The sequence below is a fragment of the Anoplopoma fimbria genome, chromosome 9, assembly GCF_027596085.1.
Source record: "Anoplopoma fimbria isolate UVic2021 breed Golden Eagle Sablefish chromosome 9, Afim_UVic_2022, whole genome shotgun sequence".
NCBI lineage: Eukaryota > Metazoa > Chordata > Actinopteri > Perciformes > Anoplopomatidae > Anoplopoma > Anoplopoma fimbria.
Window position 1 is genome coordinate 7,643,358 of NC_072457.1, and position 23,151 is coordinate 7,666,508.

A 23,151-nucleotide genomic window follows, 5' to 3' on the forward strand; every position below is an offset into this window, starting at 1 on the left:
AGATGCTCATAATGCACTCTTAAATACAAAACACAAAGCGTGTATATTTAAATCCACATGACAAATTGAAAAGGTTGAGAAATTTAGATTTGCAAACAACATAAACAAGCTAAATACCCATAAAAACACTAAAACGATAACTGATGGTTCACAAAACCTTGAGAAACATAACGTCATAAACATAACTAAATCATTACTATTACGAATATAGACCAACAGAAAATATGGAAGAAACATACAACCTAAACCACATAAATGTATTCGTACTATATATTTTGTAAGCTTTCAATTGAAGATGATGTTTGAAGCCCTTTTATTTAGATGTCATATTTTATCTATCACTAACTGCACATTCATGTTAGCTTGTTACAAGCCACAAGCTTCAAAGCTTTTTTTCTTTCGTGACCTTTTGAGCTCCTTTAATTCTCCCATGTTATAATTATCTATCATTATGGGTAATTTCATACGTATGTGGATCCAGATGCAGATTATTCTCAACATTGTCTTCATTTTGAGGTTTGTGGTTAGAGGTTATTTGCTATTTCAGGGTTTTCTAGCTTAAAAAGTGTTTTTTTCCAACACTTGAAGCTACATCAGCAGGATTCATGTCAAATCAGTAGCAAAAAAAAGAAAACACAGTTTGTTTCCTCACGTTCTTGGAGAGATTGGCAGGAATTCAGCACTAGGTTGAGACAGGATGTTAAAGCTGATCCTCTACTCAGGCAAAGTACGCGTAGAGAAAAATGTTAATGCTGATCACCATAATCGCATTGACACAGCAGAACCTGGACCAGAACACACTCTCTTTAATGTTTTGAACTCTGGGAGTCGGATTCTCCTCTGAGCGCCGCGTCGCTGCGATACACAATCCTGTCCCCCGACCACATGTCATCCGCCTGGTTGGCTCAGAGCCTGAAACACACACACACACACACACACACACACACACACACACACACACACACACGCACAACAGACACAGCAGACATACAGACATGGAGCAGACACAGGAAGTTACTCAAACAATAACTACAGCAGTGTGTGTGTGTGTGTGTGTGTGTGTGTGTGTGTGTGTGTGTGTGTGTGTGTGTGTGTGTGTGTGTGTTGATGAGTCTTTATCACATGATGGCTTGTTTTATTCCCAGTGGTGTGAATATTGAGACTCTTACCCTGGGAGCTACGGTGGCTGACAGAGGACACTTTCTGTAGAGGGATTTCTCTCGGGGGCTCTTCAGTCAGAGTCCACCAGGTCAGGTTACACAACTGGGGGATTAGAAAATGGAAATGTAACAATATATATTGACTAGCAATTATAGTTTTGCATAATCAAAATCTACACTTTATGTAGAAAAGCTGAATGTATGTTCATATTGACAATATCCTCCCATAAAGGATCAGTTAAACATTGTAATTGTTCCTTTCTTGCAGGGAGTTTGGTGAGAAGATCTGAAGGTTCTGCCTCTTAGCTTAGCATAGCACAAATACTGGAAACAGGGGTAAACAGCTAGCCTGGCTCAAAGGTAACAAAGTCTGTCTCCACCCACTTCTAAAGCTAGATATAATGTATAAACAAGACAAAACATGTTAATTGCTGAGCTTTAGAGATGCTAGTAGGTGGATCTTTTTTTACATTGGACAGAGCCAGGCTAGCTGTTTCCCTCTGTTTTCAGTCTTCATGCTAAGCTAAGCTCACCAGCTGCTGGCTGTAGCTTCATATTTAACAGACAAACATGAGAGTTGCATAAATCTTCTAACCATCTGCAGAGAGAACATTTCCCAACTATTTCCCAACTATGTTTCACACTTTTTTGGCAAGACAGGCCAGTCTGAAGTAAAAATTTCATTTTTATTTTCATGTGTGATTCATTGTTTATTCTTGACATTAATTCGTAATTAATTCGTAATTTTCTACTGTTTTTTTTCTACTGTAAATATAATATTTCAGTTATTGTTGTTTTTTCTACTGTTTTTTTTATTGCTTATTTATAATACTTGTTTTATTTTATTTTTATTTTTCATTTTTCATTTTTTATTTTTTATTTTTTATTTTTAGCTTGTCTTCTTCTACTATGTCTCTTGTGTGCACTTTACTCTACGCTGTTGTAAGTCTGCAAATTTCCCCGCTGCGGGACTAATAAAGGATTATCTTATCTTATCTTATCTTATCTTAATAAAAATTCTTCATCTTAGATAACATCAGGCCATCACAGTTAGCATTGATATTATTGCTTATGCAACAAAATTCACCTAAACCACCTATATCATACTGTAGAGGATCTGCATTTTTTATGTTTATAACAAGCATTGTGATTAATTGTTTGTGTGTTTTAGGCAGGTTAAATAAATCCTTCCCAACGTTGACTTATTCCCTTGAAATGTGTCATAAGATCAGAACGGCTGCTGTTTGCATTTTGAGTTCACAGGTCAGAATAATGTCGAATGTGACAAATGGGTCACTGGCTTCAAATATTTAGGATTTAGCGTCTTTCTATTGTGTGCAACAATAGCTTTACTGTGCTGTTAGATTTTGCTCTTTGGTTGATTGTTGATCTTTTGGATTTAGAAAGGTTTGGCCTCTTTAACGGTCTATAACTTAGGATAAAACCTGTTCCTTTACCTCAGATTCAACTCTTTTTTTATGTTTATTAGATAACATCACAGGTGTACCAACAGCAAAATACTCACATGAGCATTGCTTCCTTCATACGTCTTTTATTTACTGTATCTGTGTGTACACACCTGTTCTTGGCTGGGCGGCGGTGTGAGCAGTGATACTATAGTAACAACAATAGCCGTGAGTCCACAGAGCAGGATGGCGAAATGGAGGTAGTGGACGCTGCGCAGGACTGCTGGTGCCGAGTCCACGATTCCACATCTGGGAGGCGGGAAGGCAAACTCCAGCACCATCCTACACACACCCACCACCAAACCCACCATCAGGCCCCAGAATGCACCCTGAATGCACACAAACACACACACAAACACATTTACTCAGATTACATTACATGCCTTAATGTGAATTAATATGCTGAACTTGCTGCTGTTAAAAGCTTCAGTATTTTGGGTGTGTTCGGGCTCATAACACTCTCATTTTCCCACCATGATAATTTGTCACTATCGTGTCACTTCTCACTTAAGCACACACACATGTGTAATGACATAAATAACTCTCTGTCTCCGTCTTTGTTCAGCCTTCAGCAAAGAATGTGATCCGTGCGGTTCGACTTAACACACATGAAAATAATCACCTTGTCACAGACTGCAGAGCAATCATCTGTATTTTTTACTCCAAGCGGTTTATCTCTTTTATTTATTTCCCCTTGTTTCTGATGTTCAAAGTACCAAATGTGGAAAAATATATATTAAATTGAACAGCTATTATTATTAGATTATTAGGTTGTCAACTGTTTTTCTGTTTTTCAGGTTTGAGTTCATGTAAAGATTAAAAAATCAAACATATAGATAGTTAGATAGATAGTTTTTTGATTGACATCCTAAAATGTAAATGTATAGGATATAGGGACATAGAGACGAATACATACATGCAGACACCACGTGTCTCTAAATTTAATGACACTAATTACAGGATTAATTGGTATTTTAACGTTTACTGTTCTGGCTCAAAGAATACACAGTTCATGTTCCCATTTAAACGGTCTGTATTGTTTGCTCTCTACCATGTCTGATTAGTCAGCATGTGTCACATCCTGCGTTGTAACTTGTGCCCTTTGACCCAATGAGTCAACACAATGTGTAAGCTTCTTACAGCAATATGCTCACTGTGTGAACAAATAAAGATATCTTGCCTTTTGTGTAACAGTGCTATTATCCATAATATCATGAAAAAGAACCATCCAAAACAAATGCCCGTGACATTTTTTAAAGCTAGACTAGTTATTACGGATTTGGTCTTTTACAGGTCAAAAGTCATCTAGGCATATTGATTTAAACTGTGCTAAATTTGGTATTTTTGGTGTATATATATTTAGACATTTTCAATAGCTACATTTTAATCTGCTGTTAGTTTTGAGACAAGGCTAAAGAGGCTACAGCCATGCAAGCTGCTATGTGAGACTGCACTGCACTGTCAGCAGTGCTTTGAGCTAAATGCTAATGTCTTAAGATAAGATAAGATAAAATAAGATAATCCTTTATTAGTCCCGCAGCGGGGAAATTTACTTAATGCTTATTTGCACACAATGACAGTGCTAACTTGCTGATGCTAAGCAGGTGTCATGTTTACTATGTTTACCATCTTAGTTTTGTGTGGTAACATGCTAACATTTGAAAATTAGCACTAACACACAGTACAGTTGAGGCTGTATTCGGTACAGTACTGAACAAATTTGACGTGATGGTGGCGCAAGATGAAACATTAAAGGGCAACATGAATTTCATTGCCAAATTGTATTGCAATTGATCCAATAGTTGTTGAGACATTTTACTAAAAAATAGAATGAAAACCTGCTGGGTCTACCACAAGAAAAGTCAGGAGCTCACCAAAGTCATCGTATTGTTGTTATCAACCCATGTTGTAAACCCAGGCAAGTTGATTGTACTAAACTAAAATACACTCTTTGTAGCTTCATTCAGAGTTGGATAAAAGTGATAGTTATATTAGATTAAAGGGGAAAAAAAATCCTCTTTATTTTAGTAGTTAATAGTGTGTCCACAGCGAGCGGACACACCCAGGACGTGCTCTATTAAAACAGGGATCCAATAGTGACTATACAGTGGACTGGTCTCTACTTGCAGTTAAAACATTTTCCAACATGGGTAATTAGCTCTTGGCTGAAACACACACTTTTACTACAGCAGTGTTATCACTTTAACCTCCCTCTGTTAACCTTTATCTTCTAATAATCACACTTTCCCCTCACTTGCACTCTGTTATCAGCCACACTTTCATCTATTCAAGTCAAGGAGCAGCACACTAATGCTGGTTCCCACTGAGGAAATAATAAACAATACACTTCACAAAAACCCCTGAGCAACACACAAAGACATTCATGTGCGCACACACATGGACTCCATACCGAGCAGCAAGAGATGTTGGCAGCTGACTCACATGTGAGGCCAATAAAACTGAAAACCAGTACATTGTGGGAGAGAGGACAAAAAGTGCAGAAAATACTTTTAAACTCTAGTATGTTCTGATAAGTATAGTTTGGCTTCCAGACTGGAGTAAACTTTGAATTGAGTTTGGTTTTGTGTGTGAAAAAGAATGTTTCCTGTGTGTGTTAAAAAGCTATATCTTGTGTTGTTGAAGTTGTCTCAAAAGATGTTTGTGGAATAAGATTTCATTATGTTTATTTGTATTATGAAATACGAGTGTACTTATATGTTTCTGACAGTAATTTGTGCTGTAATGGTCAGTTAATTTATGTATTACCAATCACCTAACCATAAATAACTCTTAGTTATTTATTTAAGCAAAAATTAAAAAAATTGCTGATTCCAGCTGCATAGATGTGAAGATGTTTTTCTTTTTTAAATTTGTGTTGATTAAATATATTTGTTTTTGGACTGTTGATGAGCCTTTTTGTGGGCATTTTATACACAAAACTATTAATAGATCAGCCAAAAAAAAGAAAACGTGTTTCTGTGTTACCTGCTCATTGGTCCTCTTCCAGAAGATGGCCAGGGTGAAGACAGCGGTCACGGGCGGAGCGAGGTAGCTCGTCACTGACTGGATGTAAACGTACAGCTGGCCACTGTTTGCCGACTGCAGGATGGGGATCCACACCACGCTCACCACCACCAAGATCACAGTCACGATCCTGGAACAAACACATACATCTCTTTCACCTTAGCCTTCTCTTTTCTTTAATGATCCTCATGTTAAAAGTTGTCCCTCCAGAGTGTGCATATGTCAGCTGGCCCCATCCAGGGTTTTGAACAGATTTCCTCTGACCTCCGACCCTCCATCTGTGAGTGACCTACCTGCCGACCAGTAACAGCTCTCTCTCCGAGGCCCGTTGGCGATACTTCTTCCAGATGTCCATGGTGAAGAGTGTGGAGCTGCTGTTAAAGATGGAGGTCAGCGATGACATCAGAGCGGCCATCATCACTGCTATCATAAGTCCACGCAAGCCTGTAATACGACACGCACAGATGAACACATGCATGTGGATAAAAAATGGAAGCTTATAAAAGCAAAATATTTAGAAATAACAATTTTCTCACCACTTGGCATGAGTTCAATGACCAGTTTGGGAAAGGCGATGTTGGAGCATCCCACCTCCGCTCCACACACTCGCACACACTCTTCTGGATCCACACATCCTACAGTGTCTGAAATATGAAGACACAAGTCACTCACACAAAGGGGTGGAGGGATCTGGGAAAAATAAAAGTACTTTAATTTAAATTTTATTTAAATATATTATTCTATTCTCAGTTAAATATGGCTCTACTTGGGCAGATCACGTGCAACAAATATGACAAAATTTGCTCCTTTTATTACATAATGTAGGAAATTAAAATATTTCGCAACAAAAAACATTAGCTGTACATGTCAAAACAGGTAAACACAATCCTGCTGCAGTTACTAACTGTTATTAGTAACTTCACCTCTATTCTTTTCTTGCACAATGAGGAAACATGTGCATGGACATAAACCCCATGCATGTGGGTGCACAACTATGAACACCTTAATGAAATACCACACCGCTATGTGACATAAAAATACATTATTTTATGGGACAGATCAGATTTATGAGGAGAAATGTCTATCAATCACTTTCTGCTGAATTCCCCTGAGGTCTGCATTCTGTAGCCTGAGCTGTAAAATATTTAATCTCTTTAAATAGTTTAAGTTTAAGTAGTTCGGTGATTAAAAAGTGAAATCCGTCTGTTTTTTGTGCGTCTCTGTCTAGGTACCCCTAAACTTGCCCTGTTAATCTTCATATAAATCTGATCCAGACATGCATGAGTAATTTCTTTAAATGTTTTATCCCTAAAAATCCTGCATTCTTTACAGCTACACGTCACTAACCAGCAATCACAACATTGGCAATAAGTTTTGGTATCTGCATTGCATTTCCCAAAAAGGAAATTGGCCCAGCTCAGATTGTTTTCCTTCATATTCTTCTGTTTTTTGTTGTTGTTGTAAATCAGTATTAAACCAGCCTAATACTAGAATAATAACCCTCATTAAACAAAACACTGACATAGGAATAGGACAGTATATCACAGTAGAACAAAACAAAATGGTGCCATAGTTAAGTTATAACACTGTCTGTCCTCGTGGTTCTGTTTTGGGGTTGAAAACATCAGATTTCTCTCTCTGTGTTCCGGTGGGAGGGTGGAGTTAACAGCCTCTGTTTCCTAACCCACCACCGGACATTCCGCCCTGCTGCCCCCGGTGACAAGGCTTTCCTCTGCCGGACTCTGTGTCTGGAGGACCGTCTTAAAGGGAAAACTAGGAAGAAGAAGAAGAAGAATACACCGACGTGGACCCGGTGAAAAGCTGAGACACGCTCTCGCCACGTTTCCGATATTTGTCTTTGGGTGAACTCAGCAGCTGTTGCGTGTTTTCAGGTTTGAACAGCTGTTAAAGGCGAGAAACGAGAAAAAAGAAACAAAGTGTCTCAGTCAGCGCAACAGTTTGAGTCACAACTCTCTCTCTCTCTCTCTCTCTCTCTCTCTCTCAGCACGGTTACCGTCAGGTTTGACTCACACACACACACACACACACTCATCCTCCCACACAGCCGCCTGCTCCGGTCCACCGGGCCCCGCGGCTGCAGGAGTGGAACCGACGCCGACGCAGCTGGATTCCTCCCCGGCCCCGTGTCAGGTGGAAGGTGTGGCTCTGGGCGTGGACGTGGACGCGCTGTTAGATCCTCACCTGAGTGCGTGTGCGTGTGAGTGTGTGTGTGAGTGTGTGTAACCTGAGAGTACAGGTATAGTGTTCAGGCGGGTTGTTCGAGTCTTTCCACACCGGAGGGGTCCGTTTACGCGTCATGGAGCGCAATGAGCCATCGCACCTTCTCTGGGTTTGACCCTTCGGACCGACGCGTGGACACGGGGTCAGAGCGGGTTTGTTACGTCATTAACCATCCACTGACTGGTGGACACGTCGTGCGTCATGGCGCTGTCTCAGATCCAATGTCTGGACAACCACCACGTCAACTCACGCGTAAGCGAGGGCAAACCGGAGTTCTTCTACAGCGAGGACCAGAGGCTGGCCATCGAGGTCCTGGTCACCAAGGGCCGCGACGCATTCAGGGACTACGTCCGAGAGAAAAGCGTGCGGGACTTCCTCTCGGAACCGGAGCAGGAGCGGATTGCGCGCACGGCGGAGGCCTACCGACCCGGACACGAGCACCATGTGAGAGAGACCCCCGGGCTGGGGAACATCACCCCGGGGTCCGGGGACTTTGGGGGAGACGGAGAGGTGTCGCTGCAGTACTGGCCAGACCGGTCGGAGGCCTCGGTGGCGGAGCTGGACCTCGGGTGGCCTGAAGCCATCTCCTACCGAGGGGTCACCCGTGTGACCGTGTACACCCAGCCTCCAGCCGAGGGGAACACGCACATCAAGGAGGTGGTGCGCAAGACCATCACATCAGCACAAAGGGTAGGCCGTGAAGAAGACTATGATGATGGTGGTGATGGTGGTGATGGTGTTTTAATGAATTGATTATTGAAGTTCAGGGAACCTCAGACAGATTAAACAACAGAAACACTAAGTTAAAGTTCTCAGAAAACAATAAACACTGAACTCTTATTTTCAGCACAACAGCTCTCTTTGTGTAACTTATGATTTTTGTGTCAAAGATTAGTAGATTCAACAGTTGTTATATTGTATTTGATTATATTGTAAGATGTTTATATTTAGCTCCGCCATTTGTGTATATGGGATTGACAAAACACATTTTAATATATAAGCACCACAGCAAATGTAAACTACCACTACTGAGTCAACACGCAAGTAACCACAGCTAAAGTTCAGAACAAAAACTGTAATAAGGTATTATATATTGCTGTGCTATTGAATGCACCACAATACATCATGGTTTTCAAAATCCTTCTGATTGAATGCAGTTTACTGGCACAGAACTACAAAGCAGTACTTGTTTGACACATTAAAGAAAATAAGTTTATCTGCAGCTATTGAGTTTAGAGCTGATATAATATTAGCCGGAAATCCATCTGCAACTATTCTGATAAAACAAAATAGTCAGGATTTGCAGCTTTTCTTTGTCATAAGTGATAGTAAACTGCATATCTTGCACATCTGTTAGGATCAATTGATGGAGAAAATAATGTGAAGATTAATTATTAATGAAAATAATCTATAGTTGCATTGCTTTGTTAGTTGTTTTTGTTAACATTGATTTATGTTAAATCATTGACTGATAAAGAATGATTGTTTCAATCAGAGGTTTGACTTCCTTTGCTGGGTTTTTTTTTCCACAAACCCTTCTGACAGCATGGCAGTACATCAGGATAAATCAAATCTACAAAAAAAAATCTTGACTGAATCTAATCCAGCGTCTGGCTCATTTACATTTTATTATCTGCCTCTGTCTTGTCTTACAAACCTTCTTCCTGTTCCCTTCCTCTCTCACATGCAAACAACAAAAGTTTAAATAAAACAAGTCTGTTCTCGCCACGCCAGTTGGAAAAAAAATGCTCTGACATCAGAGACTTTCTCACATGCCTGGACTCCATCCATAACTTTTTCCGTTCAAGTAAATCCTTGCACATGCACATATAGAAGTCTAGCTCAAAGTATTTGATTCAGCTGCAGACAGAAATACTTTTTCACAGCTTAAAGCACAACGCCAATGGCTTCAAAAAAAAGTTGCTGTTCAACTGAACTCCGCTAACAAACTGCTCCCTAAGTGTGGTTTGTTTTTGTAGTATTTTTTTTAAATTATTCTGCTTTTTATTGCCAACTATCTTCCTTTATCTTGCAGTTTTTCTAACTTCTTCTAGGATTAACAACACCAGGATTCATCGTACAAAAGTATAATCCCAATAAAGTTTGTTTGAAATCTGTGGAAACATATAATCTAACCTCAAGGTCTTTTTCCAGAGTTATTTTCTTGATCATCTTATTCACTAAATTGTCAGTCTTTGGAGCCCAACTCTACTTATTTCTGCAGTTTTACATTTTGAACTGTGTCAAGGGTGCATAGACAGCGCGGTGTGAAGAGTACCATGCTGTCACTAGTATGGTATTGTTGAACCCACATAACACACACTGTCCAGACACTTCACACTCTATCGCCAGTCTGCACAACACTTCTAGCAATCTCCTTATCAGACATATATGTTCAGACATATTCTTTCTCTTTGAGGATTTCCTTTTTTTCGAAGCAGTTCTCATAAGTGCCATGCATTCCTTTGAGGATTTAATGGGTATAATGTTGTTAAATCAGACCCACCCTCACAGACCGGGAAACACTAACGCCTTTGGTGGTTTCCTCTGTGTGTGTTTTGTGTTTGTGTGTGTGTAGGTAATAGCCGTGGTGATGGATGTGTTTACAGACGTGGATATCTTTCGTGACCTGCTGGACGCATCCTACAAACGCAAAGTTCCTGTATACATCATCATTGACATGGCCTCAGTTCCCTGCTTTCTTTCCATGTGTGGCAGAGCTGATATGCACCGTGGACACCTAAAGGTATGCATGCAGACACACACACACACACACACACACACACACACACACACACACACACACACACACACACACACACACACACACACACACACACACACACACACACACACACAGATGATGTTTTGATAAGCTGGGGGATGAGCTAGTTGGATGGAAGGCTACTCCTGATAAGGATATAATAATAGAAAACTGATTTTTAAAAGCTCCAGTTCCAACGTTTCAAATATATTTTTTCATTAAAGACACGGCTCCAAAAAAAGTATATTACAATACAAGTGAAATATTTGACAGAAGGGCGCTTGATTGATGTAGTGAAACAGGTTTTTGCCTGCAAGCCTTGATAGGATGCATGCAGCAGCTAGTTGTTTTGCCATAGGCTGAATGTCTTTGCTATTCTTTGCCTCTCTGAGATGAACTGGTCTAGGCAGTGACAGAACACTCTTAATGTTTTATTGGGGCTCCTCTTGATGTTTTTTGATGGGGTAGACAGTAAGCACATTCCTGTGTGTGCTGCAGACAGTTAGACAAACCATGCACACTCTAACTTTACATTCTATAGCATGTTTCTGTTTCATTTCTCTTTCTTCCTTCCTCACAGCGTTACCACCCGGCCTCGCCTCTCTATTAACTTTTTTTTTCTTTCTTATCTGCCATCTCTGCTGTTGTTCTGGACATTTACCACTCTTGTTTCTAGCGTCCCCTGTGAGATTTCGCACGGAAGGTTTACTTACGAGGTAACGCTAGGCCAGAGACCACACCCTTATCACAGGGCCAAAGACAAACATCGCAGGGTGTGTCGCACAAGCATGCACATACATACAGTCCGTGCTCCAACCTGCAGAGTCAGCCAACATGATTTTATGTTGGTATTTATAGAGAAGAGCTGTTTCTCTTTTTTTTTTCCTGTCTCCCTACTCTGTTGTCGCCTTTATTTCCCTTTTGTTCACTAATTTCCTTCTTCCTATCAAAACTAAATCCCCAAGAGCCCTCCCTTTACATAGCATTGACCCTGTATGTATGTGTGTTGTATGTGTGTGTGTGTAGAATCTGCGTGTACGCTGCTGTGGAGGTGTGGAGTTCTTCACACGGTCGGCACAGAAGGTGCGTGGAGCATTGAGCCAGAAGTTTCTCATGGTAGATGGAGACAGAGCCATCTCTGGTTCATACAGGTGAGCAGTGTGATGATCCTTATTTTTATATTAACATGATTTATATAACTGTGACCTGAGAAAGGGGTCGCACTAAGACATAAACCCCATGGAGCATTTTGGTATCCTTCAGCTCACGTTTTTTTTTTTTCTGGCTCGCAACTTTACTGTTTTGGTTCAGACTTATTGCTCTCACCAAGTTTCCAATGGTTGTTCTCGGCAAAAAAGCAATAAAAGACACAGTTAAACTACCTGATTAGCACCAAACAGCAGAGAGAAAAAGTTAGTATTAGAGAGAATATTTGTCGGGGAGCCAAAAAACACACCTTCATATGAATACTAATGTTGCTTCATGTCTGCTGGATGTGTAATATCACCATAACATCTGGAACAATCAGATGAATAGGCAGATTTTTCAACAATATTGTCTTATGTTCTGACAAACAAAAACGTATATCTTTAAAATACTTTGAAATATGCTATACCCACTGTTTTTCTCTTGGGCATGTTGCAACACTGGCATAGTTGCAGTATGTAACAGCATTTTCCAAAACAATAAACCTTGAACACTCACAGATGTTTGCTCTCATAATCTGGAAGTTGAAGAGAAGGGTCAAAAAAGTCATGCAAAGAGCCTAATGTGATGCATGACCTTGGGGTACAAACATTTGGTGTAATGATAAAACTATAAGTTGGGTTCTCTCAGTAGGAGTTATGACATAAAAGAGGTTTAGAAATATGAACACCCGTCTGATAAGCATGAAAATAAGGGAGTTACAGCTATTAATTTATGTTTCCATGTCTTTGTTCCTCCAGCTTCACCTGGTCCTCATCTCGTTTGGACCGTAACCTCATCACTCTGATCACAGGACAGGCGGTGGAGACCTTTGACCTTCAGTTTTGCGACCTTTACCTCGTGTCCAGAGGTGTGTCTCTGAACAAGGTCCCCATGGCCGACGAACCAATCCCCGACTTTATCCTTCACTCAGCTCCTGCTCCGGTGTCAGCTGCTGTTGCCAGGAAGCTCATCAATCCAAAATACGCCCTTGTTGCAGCGGGAAACCAAACAAGTCCCACTTCTTCTGACCAAAATTCCAGCCAAAGGAACTCCCAGAATCATCCCAATGGGCTTAAGATTATGAAAAAACGTCTCAGACATGTCATTGAGGAGCCACCCTTACATCCGGGGTTAGCCCATCTGGAGAAAGCATACCTGATCCCGTACCTGCCCACCTGGCCGGAGCCAGACCCACCAAGCGACGTGATCGGCTTTATCAACATTAGGGACGAAAAGCGAGCCAATCAGGTTCACTTACAGAGGTCGGAGAGGTTTGAGACCAGCCAGGCTATACGCTTCAGCTCACCACTGGCGCTTCAACCACAGACTGAGGAACCTGCTTCAGGTAAGGCTGCAAATGCCACACAAGCAGCAGAAGATCCTTCCGGGAAGAAAAATGCAGACGTCTCTACTCCTGTGAGTCCAACCAACAAACAACCCGAAGAGAAAACGCTCACAGCTCTGAATACAGACAAAACTGATGCAACAGACTCCAGTGGGCCCCCTCAGCAGATTAACACACCTTTAACAAAAGACACACACAAACCTAATGCACCATCACCGTTGGATGTTACTGCTGATTCAAAGTCTACAGACAATGAAAAACAAACCCCAGAGACTCAAATTGTAGCGCCTCCTATTCCTAAACGCCGCACTCTGCAGTTAGTCATAGACCCCAACCTCTCAGAGCTGCCAGGCCAACCACAGGTCTCTTTGATGAAAATGGACCAGTCGGAAAGTCTCGATGGACTCGACAAAACGGTAACCTGTGAGGAGCTGACGCTGGTCCGTAGCCGCATAACATCTAAGGACGACGGCAGGGACTCTGGCAGCACGGGGGAGGGCAGCCAAGACAGCACCAAGGTCATGTGTGACCGCGCCGTCATCGATGGTCCGTCAAGCATCTCCACGGCTTCAGAGGAGGAGTTTTATGAATGTTCCCAGCTGGAGCAGAGAGACCCGTTGATCAACGGAGCGACGACAGGGTCAGGGCGCGGGCATCGCCAAGGAGACGGGGTCAACATGATGGCCCGCCTCTCTCAGAGCATGCTGGATCTGCGGGAGCCAACCCAGTCAGAAGACAGCAATGCCCTCATCCGCCAATCACAGCAGCTCCGCAGACATGGACACCAGTCCCCACATAGGCACATAGGACAGGTATTATATCATATATATACAATACTATATACAATAGTATTATGTTATATAGGACAATATTTCTAATCTTTTGGTTTTGACACAACTAGTCCATCAATCGGCCAGAAATGAACATTTTAAGGCATTTATCAAGCAATAATGCTGCGTATTTGCTAATTCAAGGTTGTCAAATATGAGGGTTTGCTGTTTATTTCTGATTAATAACAATGTAAACATTTAAAAAAATTTAGACTGTTTATCCAAACAAATTCCAAAGTCCAAACAATTAAGCCGTTAGTTGAATTGCATTTTTATAATGAAAAGTAAAGTTTATTTATCAATTCATTGACTAACAACAATTTTAATAATCAATCAATTGTTTTAAAAAAGGAACTCTTATTGTCCTAATTGTGAGAACATGCGTTTTTTCTTTGTTGTATCATTGTAAATTGAATATCTTTAGTTTTTTTTGTTGTGGCCTTAGACAACACTGACAAGATGTTGACGCAATGCTTGTCTTAATCTTTAAAATCCATTTTTAATGTTAAATGAGTAATCACTGACAGAAACAAGATGTTCCCAGAATAATGTTTGTCATGAACAAGTTGCTGGTTCAGTCCAACTCAGGAACAACACACAGATGCTCTCTCACAACATTGATATAAATCCCAATAAAAAGGGTGCGTTTCAGCAGCAGTGTAGAAGCAAGCCGCTACCTGCTTACAGTAAACACGACATTCTTTTCCAAATTAAAAAGGTGTGATTCCCAGCCCACATGTGTGTGCACGCACCTGGATAGAGAGCTCGGCTGATCATGCCAGGGAGGATGATGAAGATGAAGGGCAGCATCTTCAGATAGGCAGCCAGGATTGAAGCTCCTTTCACGTGACTCATGTTCTTAGCAGACAGGGATCGTTGTACAATCACCTTCACGCAGACGAAAACAAATAACAACATTTATAGTACTAACTTTATTCATATAGCACTTCTCAAAAGACGTAAAACCAAGAAATTAATAGTTTCATGAAATATACATAGATTAAAATAAAATGCAATTTAACAGATACAATTAAAAGAACCATATGTCTTTAAAATCATCACAAATTCAAAATCCAGTCTAAAACGCTGTAAAGGTGCTAAATTGGTGTTCAATACAATATTTTATGAGATTTTATGAATAATCTTGCAGCAGCATTCTAATCTATTTGAAGCTTGAATAGGTTGTTTTGACTCAGACAGGAATCAAGAGAATTGCTGTTGTCTAATACAAATGTAATAAAAGCATGGATTACAGTTTCAGTGCTTTGCAAAAAAACTGAATGAATTTGGAAATGTTGAAGTTTTGATCAAAATTAAAGTCAAATTAAGGTTTGACATTTTCTGTGTTGTTTAAACAAATGAAAACTATGATAATACAAAAGAAGATAAAAACATAAACGGACATATTTGTGGTCGTAACCATGCAGCTATTTTCCAAATTTTTCAATAAGTCCACATTGCACTGGCAATGTACTGTTTGGACCCCTTATGTGTTTCAGACCAACTAGCTTTCATACAGAAAGTGAAAGCTTAAATAGCTTGCTACCGTTAGTACTGATTCCTATATACTTCACATTCAGGTTATTTCAAACTATTATCAAATGTCACACCAAGATTTCTGCTATGAGCCTTAACGTTTGATAAAAAAAGGAAACTTATTAGAAGAAATTAGAAATATGACAGAAAAGACTGATTATAACTTCTGATATAATTGAAGGACGTTCTGCAGTGTGTTCAGTCTCATTGCAACATTTGAACCAAACGATAAGTAGATCCAGGAATTAAATGCATAAAAATGTAATATTTAAGCATATAGGTAGAGAAAAGTAAGGGGCCGAGGATTGATCCCTGAGGTACTTCATGAGTTTCCAGTCCCCTGTAACCTCACAAATAGAAACCATGTGCAGCTCTTCCGGACTCCACGATGTCCTACTCATCACTCTCTTCTTCTTCTCTCCGTCTAGTTGTTCCAGAACTCCAAATCTCCAGTTCGTGATGGGCAACACAGAGGACCTAAAGTAATCATCGCCAAACCAGGAAGTTTTCACCGCCCCACCCGAGCTGCCGCCCCGGTGATTGGAGGACATCGTTACTGGCAGGGTCAGATGCAGTCAGATTCGGGCCAGCTGCGCGTAGATACACGCTCCAGCCGGTCGCCAAGACGCCACAGCCCGGGTTACAGGAAGACGGGCGGCACCTCGGCACAGCCGGAAGCCAACACATCAGGGTTACTGGGAGTATCTTTCTCAAAACTGAGCAATTTGAGACACTTAAGGGCCCGAGGCGGAGCATCGCAGAAGAAAGCGTCTCAAAATAACAAGGCTGATAGGTAGAACTGTGGGCCAGCAAAGGCACATGAGGACGGTTGTTGATGCAGAATTTCCTTTTAAGAAAGTGGTGACTCTTCAGTGTTGAATTTTCTCTATGTCTGGAATGCGTGTCATTTCCTGTTTTCAAACCCTGAGGCTCAACATACAAGAAGTATTTAATTGGGATCTTTTTGACGATATCAACAAGGGTTGGCAGTTTGATTTAATATGTTTTAAGAGGTATTGTCTGTCAATTAATCACATCACCTTCAAAATCAATGCTTCAATGCTAAAGGCTAAAGACTGGATGGTTTCACTAGTGTCTGGAGGAGGATGAATTTTAGAGGCAGATACTGATACCTGGGAGGAAATAAACTCACACCTTTTAGCATGGACCCCTCAACAGTTCTTTTAGAGGCAGTGTATTTTGCAAAAGATAACCAGTCAGCGTTTAGTGAGATCTCCTCTGCCAACTCAGGCACTTCAAATTCTGTTAACAATCCTTTGAACAAATATTTCTAAGTTACTTCAACTGCTTTTCTATGTCAGATTTTTTTTTTTACTGTAAATATTATTTTTCCTACACAGATGCGGTGTATCTGCGATATGTCTCCCCTCTGATATAAGAGTCAGGATCTGGTGTTGATACAACTGTGATTGGTTACTGATGGTGTTAGTGTAGGGTTAATGTGTTGATAACTGGTATATATGCAAATTTAAACACTGATGTTGGACCTAAAGTGAATGTTGTAAATAAAAAGAAAAAATTGTTGCTGACCCAGCTCTGTTTTTGCCTCAGCCAGTCCAGGTAAATAAACAGTTAACTATTAACATCTCAAAATGTACGGGAAAGTTTGTAGTACTGAAAGGAAAGTGAATAACTAATATAATAACCAAAACTGTGTTTGGGACTACTTCCTTGTTAAACTTTGACCAACTTACTGTGGTTGAGTGAACACAGTTTTTTTTAAATGCAATGGACACTTTACAGAGAGTGCTCCTGCTCACTTCCTGTTTAATTTACAAATATGCAGTATAAACAGATAACTGGATTTAATCCAGTAAGGCATGCAGTGATATGGCTGCATGCCAGCTCCTATGGCTACTTTAAAAAAAAAAAAAAAAAAAAAAAAAAAAAAAAAAAAAGGTTCCTGTTTTATCATTTAAAATAATACATATTAGAATATGTCGACACCTGTATTTTCTTGAAAATGTATAAAATGTTTTAATTTATTTTAAGGAAGAGGTTAGGAGTTTTCCAACTTCAATTTAGTGAGGGTTCTTGTGGCAAGCCTCTAGTGGCCATTAGAGGAACTGCATTATAAGACACATTTGCAGCAGTGGTGTTTCCTGCTTGTTTTTGATGGTGTTTGTGTATAAATGTACCTGGTCAGTGCACCAGTACCAGGTGGCCAGTATGGTGAGCCCCAGAGTCATGCCGGGCCAGGGCAGGTCTCCAGTGACGGCGTCTCTGAACAGGTGCATGGCGTCCTCCCGCGGCAGGTGGCAGGTACTGTTGGGAATGATCTTACTGGGCACCGCCATCCTGTACACGTGCTCCAGGTTGCTGTAGCCTCCGATCTTGTTGAAGGCTGTGGACGGGAGAACGCACAACTCCAACTATAAAATCCTAAAAAAAAAAAACTGCAGTTGTTGCGTTGATTTATAGATTAAGATCAGTGGACATACCAGTGATGGTAAGGATGATTGCTCCTATGATCATGATGAATGTCTGTAGAGTGTCGGTGTAGATGACAGCAGCAAGACCACCTGAAAGAAAGCGAGTGTGTGTTATGGGAATCTTGAAATCAGTTTTAACAGATGTAACTGTGTGTGGTTGTTGGTGTACCTGCTATAGTGTAGAGAGCGGTGACCACCAGCATGAGGACAGTGGACAGGTAGAGGTTCCATCCCAGACACACCTGAACAAACAAGGCTCCAGAGTACAGGTCAGTCTGGAGACAGAAACAACACAAAGATTAAATCTCATAGCAGCATAAAAATAGTGAGTGTGACTCTGCCTCTGTGTGCGCGACTTTGGTCGTACTGATATCTTTGTGAAGACGGACAACAGCAGCGAGAGGACAGCCAGGTAGGTTCTGATCCTCTCTCCTCCGAAGCGACGGCCCAGGTACTCTGGCATTGTCACGATCTGAACACACACACAAACACATTTAAACTTCACAAACACACCACAGCTACACAAAAAAGACTTACTCAAGAAGGTCGGAGTGGATTTAGGGGCTCAGTATGATCTGCCAATTAGCAGCTGGTAACTTTGGGCAAGTTGGATGTTTTCACACTTTAAAAAATAATTATGTACCAACGGAGACAAATAAAGTATTTAACTGTCTTTGTTTGACAACTGGTGTGTGCGTGTGTGTGGTGTAGTGAAACACCCTTTTTGGGAATTTTCAAGGTGGGGAATGCTGGTAAGGAAAATGTCTTTTGGCACCTAAATGTACCTACCAAACCAGCCTCAACAAGCAGACATAGATCTGTGCGTGTGTGCGTGTGTGTGTGTGTGTGTGTGTGTGTGTGTGTGTGTGTGTGCAAACTAACCCCTGAGGAGATGTAGACAGGCACAAACACCCAGGCCAGAGCCAGCAGCACATAGGTGGCCTGAGAAGAAGAAGGAGAGGAGACGGAAAGAGGACAGATGGGTTTGATCAGATTGTCCACAGGAGTCGCCTCAGGAGATAATAAATATCTCTGGTGAAAACTGAAATAAAAGGTTGAACACTTTGGATGCTCTGCATGTGCATGCATTTGCACAGTTGCCTGACGTGTGCCACCTAATTTTCTGCTGTCACCCTCTGCAGCCGGTTGCCTGTAACAGCTGTTGAAGGAAGTTAAAACACATATGCACCATGCAAAACTAATTTCAACTCTTTGGTCAGACAGACTAGAGAGAGGTTATTAGGTTAAAACCGCTTTTACAAATGCTTATGTTAATTGTTTTCAGTTTGGCTACAAGTGGGAGATTAGTTCTTGGAGCTGTATGTTGTTTTTTTCTTACACAAATAAATTGTGTTAATCTTGACAGAAGCTCTGCTTCATTCCATCTGTAATGTATTTATTTACTATTAATAGATAGAGTGGCATCACATAATGTTTTGTTGAATGGACAGATTGTGTGGGTGTGTTTGTCTACTCACGTTCCATTCAAAACCAGTGACAGCGATGCCTCCAGCAGCTCCGGTACCAGCCAGACCAATGAACAAACCTGAGCCTTCTGAACTGGCAAAGAGGGACGCTCCAATCTGTGAACACCAGTGAGATGTTTCAAGTAAAAGTAGCAATACAGCAATTAAAAAAATACTCTTTACAAGTAAAAGTACTGCATATATAAGCTTAATTAAAAGTCACTTTATTAATCAAAAGTAAAAGTACTTATTCTGCAGAAAAATGGATAATATATTAGTATATATTACATTGCTGTTAACACTGATGCATCAATGCATAAGTGGCATTTTACTGTAATTTTAACTACCTTATTTAGAGTTAGTTTAGTCCAGTGGTTTACAAGATTAATATGGTGTGGTCATAAAATAAATTAATCTGATACACACTTTTGTATTATTTTGTTGGACTTTTCTTTTTCACCATTTTGGGGTCTCAAATCGTTATTTAAATGAAACCATTTTAGGAGTTTGGAGGACCTGCTAAAAACTGAATAGACAGACTAACTTTAAGAGACCCCAACCAGACATTTCTTCTTTTTGTAAAAGGGTCCCGATCCAAAAAGCCTGGGTACAACTAATTTAATCATGATCATTGTGATGTATCTTATAAATGTATTATTTGTTTTTAATATAAATTATTAATCTGAATATTTCTGTCAGATAATTATAGTGGAGTAAAAGTATCATAAAATTGAATCCAAAAATTACACTTCAGGTTTACAGGATGATATATATATTTTGGCTAAATCTACCAAGCATAACACACCAATTTATTTGCAATAATATCAAAGGTTACTGATATTTTCCGATTCAATTTTATTTTCAGAAAAAGCTTCATTCAACTACATCAAAGACACAGACAGTAACAAGAATGACAAACTTCTCCCGACATCAGCAGTGTGAGATGTTACAGAGCAGATCACGAGACACACACACACACACACACACACACACACACACACACACACACACACACACACACACACACACACACACACACACACACACACACAAACACACACACACACACACTCACCGGCCACCACGCCATGTCCCGTCCAGCCAAGAAATATCCGCTCAGAGTGTTCCTGCTCACCCTGCATGATGACTGACAGAGAAAACCGTTACACACCAGCATCCAGAAAACATCACACATAAACATCACACACACACATATATATACATATACACCACTGACTCTCACCCAGATGCCGACAGCGATGTTGAGAAGAAAGTAGGTTACTATGACGATAATGTCAGAGGAGCTGAAGGACTGAGTCAGGGCGTAGAAGTTGATGGTGGAGTTTGACATCCTCAATGTTCACAGAAATGCACACAAACTTAAAAATACATCCCACTTCCTGTATTGCCCTTTTTTACAGCCACACATGCACACACACACACACACACACACACACACACACACCTGTTGAATTACACCTGTGCAGTCACTCTCATCAACCTCCTCTCATAATCCGACACTGTAGACCTGCTATGCAAACACCCTAAACACAAAGATGAACACATTACATTCCCTGAAACTTTGGAAAGCGCCAAATGCTGCTCACTTCCCCTCCTACACATATACAAAGCTTACTAACATTAACACACACACGCACAGTCAAACACACACACACTCCAGCCCTCGGTAGAAGTCCTGTCTCGGCTGAACTACAAGGCTGACCTTGCTGTTACAGAGAGTGGGTGTTTGGTGTTTCTTGAACATGTGAAGAGGGCAGTCCCTCGGTTGAATTGATGATTAAACTCATCACCTTAATGTGGCACCTGCAACGCTGACACACACGCTGTGCTAGGGGATAATGGAGTGTGTGGTGTGGGTCAGCAGCGGAGTACGGCAGATGCTCCTGTTGGACCGGGGTCCACGCTGATACACACAAACACACACACACACACACACACACACACACACACACACACACACACACACACACACACACACACACACACACACACACACACACACACACACACACACACACACACAGATGGTCAATCATTGGCGGTGACAAGTATCTAATCATTAGCGCTTTAAACACACAAAGATCTGCTGGTAAGTGCTAAGTAGGGTCTGTGAACGTGTGTGTGAGAGAAACAGTTAAACAGTTTCTTAACTGTTAATAGTTTCATTCAGTAACTTTTAGAAAGGAATCAAAAGCATGTAGTAAAAGTACTCCAGTAAGACAGCAAACATTTGAAATGACACCCAATCTTGTATGAGGTGCTCCCGAAGGCTTGCCATCGGTGTGGACTGGATGTTGCATGAATGTTAGTTAGAGTCTGATGGTGGCACCTTGCATGGTAGCCTGTCATCAGTGTGTGAATGGGTGAATGATATGTAATATACTACTGATTGTAAGTCGCTTTGGATAAAAGCGTCTGCTAAATGACTGTAATGTAATGTAATGTGTCATTTGTTACCTCTTCAGAGTATTTTTTGAAAGACGTTCCTTCACATAATTACATGATCTAGGATAGAGCCATTGTGGTTTTGCATAATTGACTGTTGATGGACACAAATAATGTTTTAGATTTCAATCCTATAATATAATGCAATATTTCATACATGTTCTTTGGTATTTTTGTTTGAGTGTTGCAATTTATAATTTAGAAATCAAGCCTGATTCGCTCTATTTGACTGCAAGCACTCTGTTTTCTGTTTTGTTTTTACTTGTTGGACATATAACAATATATATATTTGTAAGTACCAGGTGGGTAGATGGAGAGGTTAGTAAGTTTTAAGTTTTAAATTTCACTCTAAAATACGTCCTTCCTAATAGTTGTGCGACTTTTACATCACTTTTAAATCAACTTAAATCCTAGATGTACAAAACAACCTTCCTATTAAATCTTCAATTTAAAACAAAATGTGATTAGTAGCAGCAGAGTCTGCAAGGTATAGTACATGTTTTAAAAAAATATCGATATATTATATCATATAACTGCCTATCACTGTTTTATTATATACCACATTTACTGTTAATTGATTTAACATGATGAGGAGAAAACATGTGTGACTATGCAAGACATACAGATATAATATCACAGCTAACTTTTCCAAATACTTTTTTTTAACAATATATGTCATTATGGTAATTAAATCTTCATATTTCATGAACTGGAAACATCCTTAGATAGATTAGAAATAACTGAAAACATTTTGAGTATTAAACATGGTACACTAGAGAAGTGTGACTTCTTTGATTGAAATATACTGTTTTTTACGCTCAACACATCTGGACATTATAAGAGCACGTGAAGTCAGAGAGGAAGAGACAGAGACAGTTAAGTTGACTTTGCTTTCGTGCTTCCTGATGTGAAATTAACTCAGTGTCACACACAAACTGCTGGCCGGTGTGTGTTTGCTGTGAGGAGCAGATGGCGGCGATAGAGACGCCCTGACGTCACAAACATCATCATTAATCTCTCTCTCTCTTTCTTAAAAAAAGCTGAAGATGAACAAAGGCGTTATGTGAAACAAAAACTTTTATAGGTAGAAAAAACTGTGAGGGGAAGATCTGAATGCACTATTTGTATACAATATGAGCTTGTGCAGCAGTTACCAAAATATAAAGTGAAGGTATAAGTACAAGTATAGACAGTAGTATAAGTATTAATACA

At 40.3% G+C, this 23,151-nt stretch overlaps 2 protein-coding genes across 2 annotated transcripts; one reads left to right on the forward strand and one right to left on the reverse strand.

The window, feature by feature from the left end:
* Positions 1–593: 593 nt before the first annotated feature.
* slc5a10 (solute carrier family 5 member 10) lies at positions 594–21,178 on the reverse strand. The gene is made up of 15 exons (XM_054605082.1): positions 20,717–21,178; positions 20,549–20,620; positions 19,486–19,590; positions 18,890–18,949; positions 18,375–18,479; positions 18,177–18,282; positions 18,017–18,097; positions 17,714–17,919; positions 14,771–14,906; positions 6,187–6,294; positions 5,944–6,094; positions 5,612–5,780; positions 2,740–2,955; positions 1,170–1,263; positions 594–912 (listed from the first exon to the last, which is right to left on the reverse strand). The coding sequence occupies exons 1-15, from the start codon at positions 20,822–20,824 to the stop codon at positions 719–721; spliced, it is 1,911 nt and encodes a 636-aa protein (XP_054461057.1). The 5' UTR covers positions 20,825–21,178; the 3' UTR covers positions 594–718.
* Positions 6,286–17,098, forward strand: LOC129096322 (protein FAM83G). The gene is made up of 6 exons (XM_054605081.1): positions 6,286–7,542; positions 7,656–8,581; positions 10,470–10,637; positions 11,682–11,806; positions 12,602–14,000; positions 15,983–17,098. Exons 2-6 carry the CDS (start codon positions 8,093–8,095, stop codon positions 16,349–16,351), a joined length of 2,550 nt encoding a protein of 849 aa, XP_054461056.1. The 5' UTR covers positions 6,286–7,542; positions 7,656–8,092; the 3' UTR covers positions 16,352–17,098.
* Positions 21,179–23,151: the final 1,973 nt, after the last annotated feature.